This window comes from Rhipicephalus sanguineus, chromosome 4 (assembly GCF_013339695.2).
Source record: "Rhipicephalus sanguineus isolate Rsan-2018 chromosome 4, BIME_Rsan_1.4, whole genome shotgun sequence".
NCBI classification, from domain to species: Eukaryota; Metazoa; Arthropoda; class Arachnida; order Ixodida; family Ixodidae; genus Rhipicephalus; species Rhipicephalus sanguineus.
Window position 1 is genome coordinate 50,768,623 of NC_051179.1, and position 15,270 is coordinate 50,783,892.

General features: G+C 43.0%; 1 protein-coding gene across 2 annotated transcripts in view; it reads left to right on the forward strand.

Annotated features, from left to right (window-relative positions):
• The window catches only part of LOC119389957 (uncharacterized), a 40,912-nt gene that overhangs the window by 3,943 nt on the left and 21,699 nt on the right, over positions 1–15,270 (forward strand). Inside the window, exons 3-7 of one of the 2 annotated variants that reach the window (XM_049414596.1) lie at positions 3,767–3,902; positions 6,324–6,490; positions 8,300–8,381; positions 10,307–10,583; positions 14,431–14,636. In XM_049414596.1, coding sequence (XP_049270553.1) covers positions 3,767–3,902; positions 6,324–6,490; positions 8,300–8,381; positions 10,307–10,583; positions 14,431–14,616 — 848 coding nt within the window. In that variant the 3' untranslated portion in view covers positions 14,617–14,636. Of the gene's footprint in view, positions 1–3,766; positions 3,903–6,323; positions 6,491–8,299; positions 8,382–10,306; positions 10,584–14,430; positions 14,783–15,270 lie in introns of those variants that run through there. The other variant, XM_037657425.2, reaches the window with a different exon arrangement.

A 15,270-nucleotide genomic window follows, 5' to 3' on the forward strand; every position in this document is an offset into this window, starting at 1 on the left:
CTGTTTTTTGCGCTGAACTACGTTATGACGGCTTGTGAGTCATTAATATCTCAGGAGCTGTTTTTTGTGCATTTTGAGTGCAAGATGCGGAGCGACTCTTATCACAGGGCGAACGTCGTTGTTGATTTTGCCATTACTAGTGGTGAGGCGCCAGACCATAGAGACACTCGTTTCCTCGAGTGTGGCTCACAACTGGAGTGATCAGGCTAGAGAAGTGATCCGGGAGTCTGGGAGTAACCAACACGCAGACTGATTAGTTTTATTTAAAGCACCCTTTATTCAGCACACCGTTACTGTACACACGTCTGACACGAGGACGGTGGCTCGCTCGTTAACGGGTGTGCCTTGCTTTGACAGATCTATGGCACTGCGGTGGCGGCGACTCGGGGAAGAAGGGTGGGGCAAAGAACCTTGTTGTTTTGAGCACGAAAACGTAGTGTAGATTGGGTGCAGTTGCCTGCCGAGGAGTCAACACGACAGCTTTATTTCATGTAACGCTGCCCAGCCTGGTGTAATCCTCCCAGAAGCAGCTAGAGCACGTTTTTTTTTTTTTTTTTTTCATTGCATTGTGCAATAGATGAAGTTTGCAGGAGACTTTTTCCTATTTTTCCTCAACAGCCCTAGCTCGTATGCAGTTGATGTAGACTCAACCTAAAAATGTCTGCTATGCTTTTTTTCTCCACTTTATGCAGGTATTATATCTTGTAGTTGTTCTTTGAAATGCAAAAATGAGATGGCGTGGTTAGCACTGCGTGCGTACATGAAAGAGCCAGCTATGACTCTAATTATATTTTATATTGCCCTGCAATCATTTCGCAAGAGTGTTACGCGCGGAATTCTCCGAAAGTATACACAGTACCAGTGAAAGTCGTGACACTGAAAGAAGTTCCTAAAACAATCTCTAGAAAATATATTTTGTGCGGCAGGTATCTTCACAATAACCGAAGGTTGGACAGTGCCTCCTTTATGCTCAAGGCATAACTAGCTGAAACGGGCCGGGCCGGGCCCAAACCTTTCGGGCCCGGGCCAGGTATGGGCCACATTTAAGAACACCGGGCCGGGCTCGGGCGGGCCGGAGCATGGCATTTTCGGGCCAGGCCGGGCCCGGGCCGGAAAAATCGGCCCGTGCAGTGCTCTAATTGCAATTACTTCTTGATTCTGTTGATTATATTATCTCAGACCTTTTTCATCCATTTTAACCCAGTTTTGAACATTGCTAGCCTTGTTATGGCCTGTATTGAGCGCTTTACTGTGAGCGTGATCACGCCACATGAGATGCATGGCTGGACGAGAAGCAGGGCCCCTAAAGTGCGCGGCACTTAAAAAAAGCGAGCACGCAATTAGTACGTTGTTGAAAATAGCGCAGTTCGATGTCGTTTGAACATGCCTACATATGCCTCATTCACATTTTCATGATAATGTGAATATTTGTCGAGTGATAAACATAATTAGGACTAATTAACTAAACCTCATTTACTAAAAAATCTGTAGTGGCTACTACAGTATGCTGGGAACAATATGCACTAGGTGTGCTTTGCATAAAGACGTTCCTCTTTTTCAAATCATGCTGCATGATATTTGGGACACCCTGTGTGTGTGCGTGTGTGTGTGTGTGTGTGTGTGTGTGTGTGTGCGCGCGTGTGTTTTAGCGCTCAAATTAGTCTTTCAAACTTAGCTCAAAGTGCCACATTTCATGCAAAATGTTGTACAATACTACCGAAGCTCTTCCGGGTGAACATTAACACAACAATAAGTACACACATCCATACACATACTATGGTTGTGTGGAAGCCTGTTTTTAAGCACAATAAATGTTTAGATACGCAAACAAACAGAAGATTAGTTTTGTGGAGGTAAAAAAAAAACGAGGGAACAACCGCCATGGTGGCTTCACAGCTATGGTGTTACACTGCTAAGCACCATATAGCATGGGCTAGATTCCCTGAATTGCTGTCCTCATTTCAGTAAAGGTTAAATGCGAGACTTTTATGCGATTAGTATGTAGGTAATTAACCGTTACTGTAACTAAATTTCAGATTATTGTCTTTCAGTGACATAAACGAATGAGCAGTCTGAAGGTCATCCTTGGAGTTATCCAGCAAAGCAAAGGAACTTTCGTGAAACAAGTTCGTGCAAGAGCTACATGAACAAATATCTCATTTTCGAATGTTATCTTAAAGTGATACTGGTGTGGGAAAAGCGCGCCTGTGACGTTGACCTCACCGCTCTCTATTTTGTCGTGTTGCCATTGACAACAGCGATTTGGCCCTGCAAGTTGGTGCCTTGCAGCCGACCCACTTTCAGTCTCTCACTCACTTCTATTTTATTTTGTTCCATAGTAAGCTGTTACGGCTTTAGTGCCAGTATAATGGTAAACAGTGTCTGCTAAGAGATCGGGTTGCATGAAAGAATGATGGGGCAAATTCAGTACACCACTGGCATCAAGACATTGCGCTGCCACTGAAAGAAAGAAGCTGTTGAAGCATATCTGCGAAGCTCTTCACGAGGTCATGACCACGCATGGGTCCAGGAGAGATGTTTAGATGGCAGAAATTAATGTAGGCAATGATAGTGTATGGCACATGACAGACTTATGAAGGCCTCTTTACCAACTGGTATTGAGTCCTTAGAATGCTCACAGGGTATGTGAAATAATTAATATAATAAATAAGGTAATCATAAGCATTTATGCAATCATTATTGTAAATTACTATCTGGAAAGCTGACCCCCTTCCTTAAGAAAACCTGGATCCATTCCCCTTCGTGATGGTGATGCCAGTGCCAGCATGATGAAATACAAGGTGGCAATACAGAAGTATTGATGTAGGTGCCTTTTTTTTGGCTCGAGAAATCCTTCAAATGTGAAATACCTGTTTGCATAGAGCTTGTTTAATGAAAATTGCTCAGCTCAGCCCAATAATCTCACGAAAAGGCCCCGAACTACTCATTTGCTTTAGCCACCTAAGGTCAACGTAATTAACTAACATGAAGTGAATAAGTCAACTAAAGGAAGTTTTTCAGTTATGTACATAACTGTAAAAAATTCATTCTTCATCTTGAAGCTGCCACTCTGTACTTTAAGATTGTGACACTTAGCTCACCGTCATTTTTATTCTTCTAATTTTAAAAAAATTGGTTGCAGTTAAAAACAGCATACCCATCGTAAAATTTTAGTAATGCATATAGTAACTTTTTCGGACCCTCACCCATCCAGAACAGGACGTGCGCATTGAACGTTTTTCACTAGCTGGTATCCTTTGTTGGGGGGGGTGTACACATTAGGCGTATAATTTGATACGTGTTTTTCGACATGTATCATACACTTGTTGGTCATCACAATTTTCTCAAGCTATCACTCCAAGACAAGTGCCTCAGGATAAACTTTCTGGCCTACTGCATTGTATGTAATAATAAGTTGGCTATTTAATTTCTTAGCTGATGCTAGGGAGTGAGTCTTACAAGAGTGCTACGTGTGTACATTTACAGTACTTGTGTGTTGTAACGCGAAAATTTAGGGATACTTTTGTTTCCTGTGTCTGCACTTTGTGTCATATCGGCATAATTTTGACTCGAACACCCACATCAGAGCCAACATTACATTTAGTGGCCATATTTGCAGCAACATGATGCAGTTATCACGAGCTGTCATTATCATGGCAGTCGTTATACTGAAAGAAAAACGATGTCACGTTTCAGTTCGTGAGTACTGTACTTGTGAATGTTGAGTGAGTAGTGCACTTATGAGTGTCGATAAAATAACTTGCAGGGACCTCCACTCAAGAATTGCTACCGGGACTTCAACAGAAGCATAGGCGCCAACGTCGTGCTTGTTCGGCGTTGTGGTGCTCCACTAACAGTAAAAACAGTAATTGCTCGTTCCACCGCTTCCCAAAGGATGACAGGTGAGCAAACGAATGTCACACTGATTTTGATTCTCACCGAGGAATGCACGACATGATAGGGGGGAGCAATATATATATATATATATCAGCCACTTTTTGATAGCATGAACAACACCACAGTACTGTGGCACTCAACGGTGACGATGTACTCTGTGCCTCAGGCCAGTCAGTAGACTGCTGTTTTTCCAGTGGTGCCTGCACTGATTTCCGAAATGTAATCGGGTGTACAAAAGTGTATGAATTAATGTGTGGGGTCTATGACTGTAAACATGATGTTTATCTGTTCTCCTTGCAAGCTAAATTTGTGCATCAAACTGATCATTTGATTGCCAGCAAGTGAATGAATAACTTTAATGGCAATATGTTGTTCAGCTATGTTATGTGGCGCTCGTGGTGCTCATGACACTCGATGCCTGAATGGTGAGAATGTGAGATGCTTTTCTCCACTGTATTGAAGTTTGTAGTATACTGCTGTAACTTTCTCGAGCAGTCTGCATTGAACCCACTGACACGATTTTGAAGCAACTCAAGAGGGGCATTTCTCATTTCCTTGGCATGCAGTGTGAACGCTCTCCGCACACTGGATCTAGAAAAATGTATAGAATATTTTAAAGTTTAATTGTGAAGTTTTCTTTGCACAGTATCTGTCAGCCGGCCCCACCACAATGGACGTTATCGTTGAAGAGTCAACACAGTTCGCTGGGTTTGCGAACTCCACGTCCTGCATGCGGAAGAAATTGCTGAAATGTCTGCCTGAGTCGCTGTGCGGCAATTCTTTAGTCATTGTTTATGTCCAACTTACAGTGGACAGCAGAGCTCCTGTTAGCATATCATGGGTTGCTGTCCCCACATAGCTTCAACCTACATCAGACTGTGTTGACACGTCCCCATGAAATCGCCCCCTCGATATCGAAATCGAAAGTGGTTTTCTAAGGCACAAGCGGTATTAAAAATATATTCAATGTGTTTCGAGACACCACAATACTTGTTTCAGGGTCCTCAACATCAGTGTTTTTAATTAGAGCAACAATACGAAAATTTCTAAAACTCATGTTGCTATTCTTTTAAGTACTCTAAATTTGTGTGATACTCCTTGTAATTCCTTCTTCTCTTTCACGCACTGTTGTGGCAGATGATATTCAGGAGCAGAATAATGTAACAGCTTCGTTGCAACGCTATTCTTTCTTTCAATTTTTGTTCATGAAAAAAGTCACGGCCTGCCTACGTTTGCTGGCCGTGAATGATAAGAAAGGAATGTAATTCAGCTGAAGAGATTCTTGCGTTATATTGGCCCGGTACGCTCTTTGAATGCTTTCATGTTGTACATCACTCACACAAGCAAAACATTACGTCAGTAGCCCTTTACCATCCACAGACGAGCTCCGTACGTTCACACGTCCACTACTGTGGACGAGTTATAATCACCCACAGCAAAATTTGCCACTTTCTCTCACCAAAGATGATGTGAGCAAGTCCACCATGCATGTAGTTCTGTTTTTCTGCACAGAGGGTATTGCAGTACCATAACATAATTTTTCTCTGCAATACTGCAAGCAAAACTGGCTACAGGCAATGCAGGAAAGCCAACCTTTTCCTACATGTAACTAATTTTTTTCAGTATGTTTTCCGAGGAGAAAAAAATGTTTTGAGTGCATTTGTTGTGTTTATTCTGATGACTCCATAAAGCAATGAAAAATAAAGGTAATTATTTAAAATAGCATTGGGAGTGCTAATTTAATTCGAAAGGTAAGGGGTTAAAGGGTTTCTAAATCACCTCCGATAATTCTTTAACATTGTAAGTGAATGCGCACATTGAGTTCAGAATGCTGTCGCAATCAACAGTGCCGAACCCGGCAACGCTACGAGCTGCGGGCGCCCCACAAATCCCAAGAAACAATCTCTTCTCCTCTTCGTGCCTTTCGGTATTCCTCATTCCCTCAACGTTTGCCGTGACGTCAACATGTGGTCTGCTCGACATCTACAACACCTGTTCGTCTGCTCACAGGCATACGTGCTTGCCGCTCTTCTTCCTCGCACGGTGAGGAGAAACACTCGGCCAAGAGGAGAGACGAGCTGGCAAACGAAGCATGGCGAAGAAAAGAGCAAAACGAGCAAGGCCTCTTTTGTATCGTCAAATGCGTCTAACCCCGCTATTACGGCACCGCTCCGAAAAATTTGCACGGCTACATGTTCATTGGAGACTCATGCACGATTGCAACTCCACAACTAAATTTCGCCCCCGGGGTGGTTTAGAGGCCCTTTAACCTAATGCTTATTTGTGTGTGTGTGGATGTGCGTGCAAGCAAAGTTCAAAGTGAGAGAGGGAGTGTCTGTCAGGGTTCAAGCATTCGACTTCCCATGCCCCATTGACCTTCCTTTTTGCATGCTGAGCTTGGTTGCTACATTTGCGTGTCATTGCAGGTGCAAGGCATGGGTTGAATTTATTGAACGGGAGGACTTGAAGGATGTACCATTGGAAAAGTTGAACAAACACTTGCGTCTTTGCCCTTTACATTTTAAAGATGAAGATTTCATGAACCCTGCCAAGACGAGACTTAATTGGAACGCAGTGCCATCTGTAAGGGCAGGTAAGTCTGCTAACCCACTAGATGAACTGCATAATTCGAAAGAAAGTCAGGTGTGCAGACAAGGACACAAGGGTAGGTAACGAAATGAATAGGCTTGTGCGAATAGTAAATTTTAGGCTCGAAGCAAATTCGAAGCGATTAGTGATTTGGTCGAACAATTTTGAATCGTATTCGAATAGTATATATCACATATTATAAAGAAAAATGCGCATATTTGTCATGACCCGGACTGAGGACTGAGAGACACGTACACAAGTCCTCAGTCCAGGTCGCGCTGCCCTCAGCAAACTATGTTTAACTACCAACTCGCCCAACTTGCCGTTTTGATACACAATATATTTTTAAATGGAAACAAGGCATGTGCAAATGTCATTCTTTTTGGTTCAAAAGGAAATGGAAGCAACCTTGAATAGTAGCAGGATTTGACTTTTGGTACAATGCAAGTGATAACCTGTAAAATATGTTACGTTTTAAAATTTAGTATACTTAGAGCATATAAGCCGGTATGACGAGCTTTTAAACTTAAAAAGTGATGAATCGATGTGAGGGTAATATGTTCATTTATCTTTGAAGTGGGGCTTCACGGCAATGCGGATTTTCCCTGGAGAGGTGTATTCACGGTATAGCACTTCTTCACTGCAGTGAAACCATCTTTACAGGGGGTTATATGTGGGTTATAAATGTCTATTCGTTCATTTCGAATACTTCGAAACTTAGGATAATTTAAATTCGTTTTGAAGTGAATTCAAATGCTGCCATATTCGTTCGAATATTCGCACATGCCTAGAAATGACACAGACCCTGGTGCTGTATTGTTCTCATCTCTACTGTCCCCTGTATGCACGTCTTACATTCCTGCATGATGAATCCCTCTCCACTTTCTGTCATTCTGAGCTGCTCAAGTCTGGAATTCATTACTCTCTATTCAGACACAAACAGTTTGTCTCCAGTAGTTTCTCGTTTTTTTTTTGCAATATCTCTTTTGGAGCTCCTAAACATATCGTATTCTCACTACTGTAACATATACTCATGTCGTATCACAGCATAAGCAGTTATGAGCTCGCTACAGTAGCTGATTTCAGTGGCTACGTTGTCCGATACCACCACTGGTGCCCGTCACATTTATCATCCGTAATGACAAAAAAAAAAGTATACCTGAGTTCCCACCAGGATTGAACCCAGGCACTCTGTATGGAATTCAACTAGTTTTTTGTTACTGGATTGCACCATTGCATGCAAGCAGATTGGAAAATAATCCTATAGAGGCTTCCGATTACATTTCATTAGCATGGTATGTACCATATTGTACGTGCACGCATGCATGCATGACAATCATGTGATATATATAGTGGACTAGATGTCATGATGTGAATCAGGGGCGTATCCAGGGGGGGTTGGGGGGGTCCAACCCCCCCCCAATTTTTCAGTTTTGCTTGTGTATATATACACGTGCACATACAAATGCATGCACGAACATACATAAAGTATGGTTGAACCCCCCCCCCGAAAAAAATTTCTGGCTACACCCCTGATGTGAATGACTTCATTCGCCTCAGAGACAAACAAGATGCTGTATGCAGCTCTTTGCTGGCTGCTTCGCATTACATCGATTCCCACAGTGCATGGAATCTGCCGAAATTTTCATCCACACATTTTCACAGGTTAAAATTTTGTGCGCAGGCTGTCGTGCAAGTAGACTACAACTTAAATGTGGGCTTCTTGCTTGGCCCAATATTTTGCCACACTTGGCCTTCGAGGCAGGGCCAACCGCATATTCGTGTTAATATGATTCTCATGACGCTTTTGCAGAGCCAGCAACCCCAGCCGAAAGACGGCACGTCAACCGAACTGCAGCTTCTGGATGTCCAACTGAGAGGCCGAAAAGCGTATGGTACTGGAAGACATTGTGATTATGGCTTATCTTTGTCTGTCAACTATTTGTGATCAGTATTTCTATTCCTCGTGCAAAAGAAAGATTTCAGGTTCCATCTTCCCATTTAGATTAACCCCTTAATCTGAGCCTGGTATGTACAGACCAGCAGATCCATGTCTCTACTCTTCTATTTGCCATGCCTGACACCCTTCCCAGTCAATCCGAATAAATTTATATTTGATCTGTTCAAAGTCAGACATAAGAGTGACACTGTCACTCTTATGTCTGTTGGGAACTGCAGCACTGTAATTCTCAAGATGGAAAGCAGCATACTATGTACCACATTACTTTCTTTTTAGACAAATAGATTTCTGACTTAAATGCACTAAGCTTACTCAATCCAGACAGCCCTGCCCAAATGGCTGTGTTTGCAAGTTTGCCTGGACATATAGTTTGTAATTTTCCGTTTAATTTCCTTTTCGCTTCCTATCACATACTGCGGTGAGCGCATGGCACATCCTTAAGTTTTGTCAAGAGGTGAAAGAAATCGGCCTGCTGGGAGATTGGAAACAGCGAGTGATTTTTTTACTTTACATATCAGTGAAGTTTAGCGAAAACAGCTGCATCAAGCATTACTCATGATAGACACAGCCATCTTTTAAACAGATGAGCTCTGCGTTGCGTGGCAGCGGGTACAGGCCTTTGACTCTTGCATCCCTGAGCTCTCCCTTTCCCACATGTCTCTTTTGCTCATGATACTGAGAACGGGTCAAACAGAATAATAATAATTATAATAAGATGTGGGGTTTTACGTCCCAAAACCACGATATGATTATGAGAAATGCCATTGTGGAGGGCTCCGGAAATTTCGACCATCTGGTGTTCTTTAACGTGCACTGACATCACACAGTACGCAGGCCTCTACCATATTGCCTTCATCGAAGTGCGACCGCCGCGGCCGGGATCGAACCCGTGACTTTCGGGTTGCCAGCCGAGCACCGTAAGCACTGCTCCACTGCGGCGAACCGGGTCAAACTGAAGTTTGTACAGTTATATGAAGAGCAGTATTATTGAGCCATGTCAAATAGGAATTTTAGGGAAAAATGACCATCGTATGTCCTTTGAATTGAAATAAAGGGAAGAAGTTTCGTAGATTCTGTTCAGCAACAATTCTCGCTACGTAATTTGATACGTGTACACCACATGTGACATGACAAGATTACATATGATACCCGACTGCATTAAAATTCGGAATAGAAAGAAGAGCAGTGCGTTGTAGATGCACTCAGTGTGGAGTGAATAGCTCGTCAAGTTAATACTACAGCATTGTGCATCATTTTGAATGTATAAAGATGTGTTCAGATCGATAAAAATTGTGGACCGGTTTGTTTCGGACCGAAAACAGATATTAGTATAATTATTATTGGTTAAAGTATGGTTTGGGTTCAATTCACTCAACAAGCATTGTGGGGTGTCATCGAAGCGGAGGTTCGAATGAGAGGTTGTGTTGTCATGATTTGAAGTGAAGAATTAAGTTGAACATTCAAGGACAAGAATATTAGATGATTGCAAAACCGAAAAAATTGCTCGTATATCTTTTTCTCGCTTTCTATTAAAATCTACATTGCACTAGCATGACGAGCTCAGAACTTGCCGGCATTTTAGAGCAACGATACGTTGCTGCTTGCTCGTTTATCTGGCCCAGGATCGTGATATCATGTGCAACATTCTGCCACAAGGCCACTTCAGTTCTCATGCCAATCATTCTTATAGACGGTGTTTACAACTGCTCTGTATTTCTGTTTTATTTATGATGTCACTGCAATTAAATGATGTGCTACCTAGTCTCTGGTGTTGGAAATTTGTGAGCAAATCTTCCTTTCGCATCTCTCGCAGCTTTGGGACGTTGAACCCCATAAACCATCCTTCCTTTCATTTTACAGGCCAATGCTGCGTACTTTTAAAAGACGTGGTATCACGTGGCACATTCGTCCAGCACCTGAAATAGACTATGAAACCACCATTCCTGAACCACTGGAGCTTTCACTGAGCGCCGAGGACGTCTTTCTCCTGGGAGAAACTTGCGGTTCAGAAGCGAATGAAGAAGTGACAGGTGACGGGGACGACTGCTCAGACAGTGACAGTAACAGCGTATGCGTGGCTGAGGGCATGGACTATTCCTCAGATGAACAAGACACCGTTCCTACCACGAAGTCCATTGTGAGTGATGCCACTTTCTTTTTTTTCTTTAAATCAGGGGTCTAAATCTCACCACATCTACCAGGCTGCAGTCATGACATTTAGTCTCCCTCAAGGGCTGGGACAGTGAATTTGGAGCGAGTGGTCGGACGGGGGAGTTTGAAGAAAATGTCGGCTAATATTGTTGCCATTTGAAACAAAGCCTTTCCCATACCTCCAATATGGGTCATTTCTGAAGGGGATTTGATTTGAGGATTTGTGAAACATATTGGTACTGATATTCAGAATGACTGAAATCTGGACGCTGATTCTGAAATGCAGTTTTTGTTCCACAGTTACGTTTCAAGATGTGGTAACCACATGGGGTGTCTCACGAAGGAAAAAAAAAAAAAAATGCTTGAGACCGGCCACGTCTATTTAGGTCATGAATATACTTAGGAAAATTTTAAAAACTTATTGGACGGAGACAGTCATGTACGGGCCAGGCCGCTAGCAAAGGGTCTGTGGACTGTGTTTGAGATCCCTGCTTTAGATACTTAGATGTATGGTGGTTGTACAGGTCAACGTGGTTGTATGGTCAACAGCTAATGCAGGCTAGGAAGTTATTTGGTAAAAGTAGTTCATAGTGAATACGGCACCAATTTAGGATGGGCCTGCATGCTTTCTTTACCGGCACTGTGTGCCATGGCATCCTTTTGTTTGTCAAGCTTGTCTACGTCAAACTCTGAGGCTGTCCGCACGCCGAAGGGTAAAAGCTATCCCAGCTGAGGGGCTTTTGATTCAGTGAAATGCGTTATAATTTATGCCCTCTGGGCTATCACATGCCTGGCCTTTAAGGGGCCCTGCAACACTTTTCGAAGTATTCTTCTAATAGCTTCATTAAAAAAGCTTATTCTCTCACAAATCGACTGCCGCAAAAAATTTTTAGAATCTGTCCATTACAAGTGGAGCTAAAAGGATTTGCCACACGCTTTAAACCATTGGCTTCTGCGGCCGGCGATCCACCATCTGTAACGGCCGAGGCCAAAAGCGCTTTGACCGCTGAACCACCGGATGCACTGGCCGCTTGGAAAATGGTTGTTTTTGGCAATGTTTCATAGATGGCAGCACAGTGTTTAGTGTTTGCCGTTTGCTTGATATGTTCTCCACTAGATAGGCATAGTTGTCCACTGTTGGAGCTGCTTGGGTGCATGCGTTTTTTTTTAACTGCAAAGGGTTCATGTTTCCATCTTGTATGAAACGTGGCATCGCGCAAAAAAAGCAATTCTTAATCTTGTGCTTGATGGTGACGCCGAACGTGACATTTGTTATGATGGCGATGTAATGTTCTGTTAGATGAGGGGCACTACCAAAATGATGAAAGTGGTAGTGATGAAGAGGTGTGTTTAGTGCATGCTGAACACACATTCTGAACACATAAGAGCTGCTGCAGTCGCTTTGCAGAGAAGAGATGATGCAGTGAAGCATTGCGAACATAATAAAGCAAGATTTGTTCTTCTGTAACGTCTTTTGCGAAGTTGATTGCGATTTATATACACCGGACTCATGCCGCCTGCAGGCATGAAGCTTTTACCGCGGAATACCAGGCAGGAATGGGCGCTGAAGCCAGAGGGTTAAAGGGGTATTGACATGAAAATTTTCAGTTGTCGTTTTTTTTTGCGTCAAATTAAAGGCCGAGCCCTCAAGAGCCTAGAAAAGGTAGTGCAAAGCGTGGGTGCACCCTGAAAAAGTAATTACAGTATGTTTTTAAAAGCTAGTTTCGGTTCCTACTGTACCCTGACGTCACAACACAGTATCAGCTTCTTGTCACGTGCTCGCACAATATATAGTGATGTTTCTACGGCCACTCCGCACCGTGGCTCCGTTGGTGACGCACATGCAGCCATTTTGAATGTTTTGGTGACGCACAAGCGGCCAGCTTGGAAGTTTTGGTACCTGATTTCAGAACTATTCAGGCTGCTGCGTGAAGTCACCAGAATTAGTACTGTAGCCTGACATCAAGCTAATGTCGATGTCGGTAGGTGCGCCATGGAAAAATTGACTTTCATATGAAAATAAAACAGCATTTGCTGAGCTTCACACTTGCTTAGAGCCGTTTCTGCATACAGGAGATTTGTATGACAGAGTAAACTCGCCTTCGAAAAAAGGTGTCAGTACCCCTTTAAGGGACCGACAACTGGCCAAAACGTGTGATTAGATCCTGGTTTAAATGAAAAGACTGTGAAATATAGTGACAAATTCGAGCATCCATTTCACATTGTGAGTAGGATTTATATATTTAGGTTGTTTTTAAAAGTAAGAAAAAAACCGGCATGTCGCACAGCCTAGCGGAAGAGCCTTGAAGCATGACAGCATCAGACAACATGACTACGTAAAGCTAAGTGATCAGCTCCATAATCTAGCTTCAATAATAAAAAAAATATATTATTATTATTGAAGCTGGATTATGGAGTTGATCACTTAGCTTTACTAGTCATGTTGTCTGATGCTGTCATGCACGTCATAATTAGTCCTCAAAGTTGTATGCATGTATATTATTATCCATTCCCGCTCTATTCTGTGCTGCTTACGAGGTAAAAGGAGTTGCACAGTGAGAAGCTGCGCTGGCTTCGTGGCAGCCAGTGGACCATGTCGAGCCGCAGCGCATGCACAGTAAACCACCGCGCTCGAACACGAACCATGTTTTCGCACGACACCTAAAATTAGCCAAAAAATTTTGGACCAGATCAGTGGTAATGTGGGTGGATGTTTAGGACTGCGAAGGGTTAAATCATATAGACCAGTTCAGTGAAATGGGGGGGGGGGGGGGGGGGGGGGGGGGGCTTTTTCCACTCCTATGTCAAAAGTGCAGGAGGGGGTCAAAGAGAGTGGCCACCATCAGCAGCACACTGGCAAATCCAACAGCCGAGCTGAAGATCTGTTTCACCATCGCAGTTGTGTAAGGGATGTATTCTTATTATGTGTTCCCTGCTTCCGCCTTGAAGATTGTCTTCATACCCCACCATGGCACACTGCTGTAGGTTCTCTGCCATGTGAGCTGCCTGTACAACGCTACCATGCCTTGAGTGCCAGCGTTGCAAAAGAAGCTACTATTGAGCAGAGTATAACTTTGGGCGAGTTGGTGCATATCTTAATAATACAACCTTAATGAAAATCAAGACATAATGAAGCCAAAGAAGATATAGGGGACATTAATTGTACTGTTTTAACTGTATTGTAGCAATTACGATAAAGTAAAGTGGACAAAAAGACTACTAGCCGCTGGCAGGGACTGAACCTGCAACCTTCAGATAACGCGCCCTATCACTCCACACCGTTTCCTATCAATTGAGCTACGGCGGCGGCCTTTCTCTCGTCCACTTTATCGAGTACATTAGACTATTGGTAAGTGGCAGTCTCTTAAACGCAACTGCTGCTTAAATGGAACAACTGACTCTAATATGATTGGTGTCTGGTTTCGTACATGAATTTTGCACTCCTGTTCATCTCTCCGTAAATGACCTCCTGTTAAATGAAACGGATTTTTCTGGTCCCTTCAAATTCTGTTTAGCGAGAGTCTACTGTATTTATGTGCATGCAAACCTGCGGGTGTTATCGCTGCTCGTAGCCATGATGGCGAGTGTTGAATGCTTTTTTTTTTGCCAGCTAACGCATTCTTTTTCATATTTCTTATGAGATTGTTATGTTAAAGTGTGCTACTATACAAAGATATGTACATACATTTTCATTTACGCTGGCCTGATTCTTCATGGGATTCTGTGGCTAAAATGTTCCGATTGTTTTGACAAGCCATTTATTGCCCTGGGCTTATCTGGTCACATTGATACTCCAGGATGTCTCTACAGTATGGGATACTCTTTTCTTTCAGGGACTCCAAACGGATGAACGCGACCCTGAAACAACCACAACCTTTTCGTCATTTTTGTGTCACATGACTCGGGATGGAGTAGCTACTGAAGTGGCTCACAAAGCAGTGGACTCGGTGCTGCCAGCAACTCCGAGCAGTCCAAAAAGAAAATCTAGGTCGCGGTACATAACTTACATTGTTTACTGAGATCAAACTGTAAGCCACAGGTGTCACTGTGCATGTACAAATGTAAATTGTATCAATAATTTACAACTGAAGTTTCGGATATAAGCTGCTTTTTAAGACTGACGGTATTGGTGTCGCAATTAAGCTACACCACTTGTATAGTTTGCAAAATAAAAGTTTACTAAAAACTGCAGGCAGTCATTTATGTCATCTTTAATTTTTTGGGCTGTCACCAGAGTTGCTTTACATGGCAGCCTGCGTAGACCAAAATTTTCACTGTTTACAAGATGGTGGGTGTGTTGGTTTTTAACTTCCATAATCACAGCGCTTAAGACATCGCAGAACAGAAAGTACACAAAACATGCAGAGTGCTGAATGTGCTTTGCATGCCATCACTGCAACTAATGGTACCGCTCGGAGAAGATCAAGGCCGTGAGCAAGAGAGTCCTTTTGTACTAGAAAGGAAATTCCACAATGCAATACGTTGGGTGAGTTGGTTTTTGACTTTTATAATAGTAGTACATGAGACGGAACTAAGGAGAAGGCACACGAGACCTGAGCGCAGCGCTTTCTGTGCCTCGTGTGCGTTCTTACGTGCCGTTTTACGTGCTGTGCTTATGGACTTCATCGTTTGTAGGGGATAGCCATTTATGGAGGGGCGGTGTGCCAGGTGGA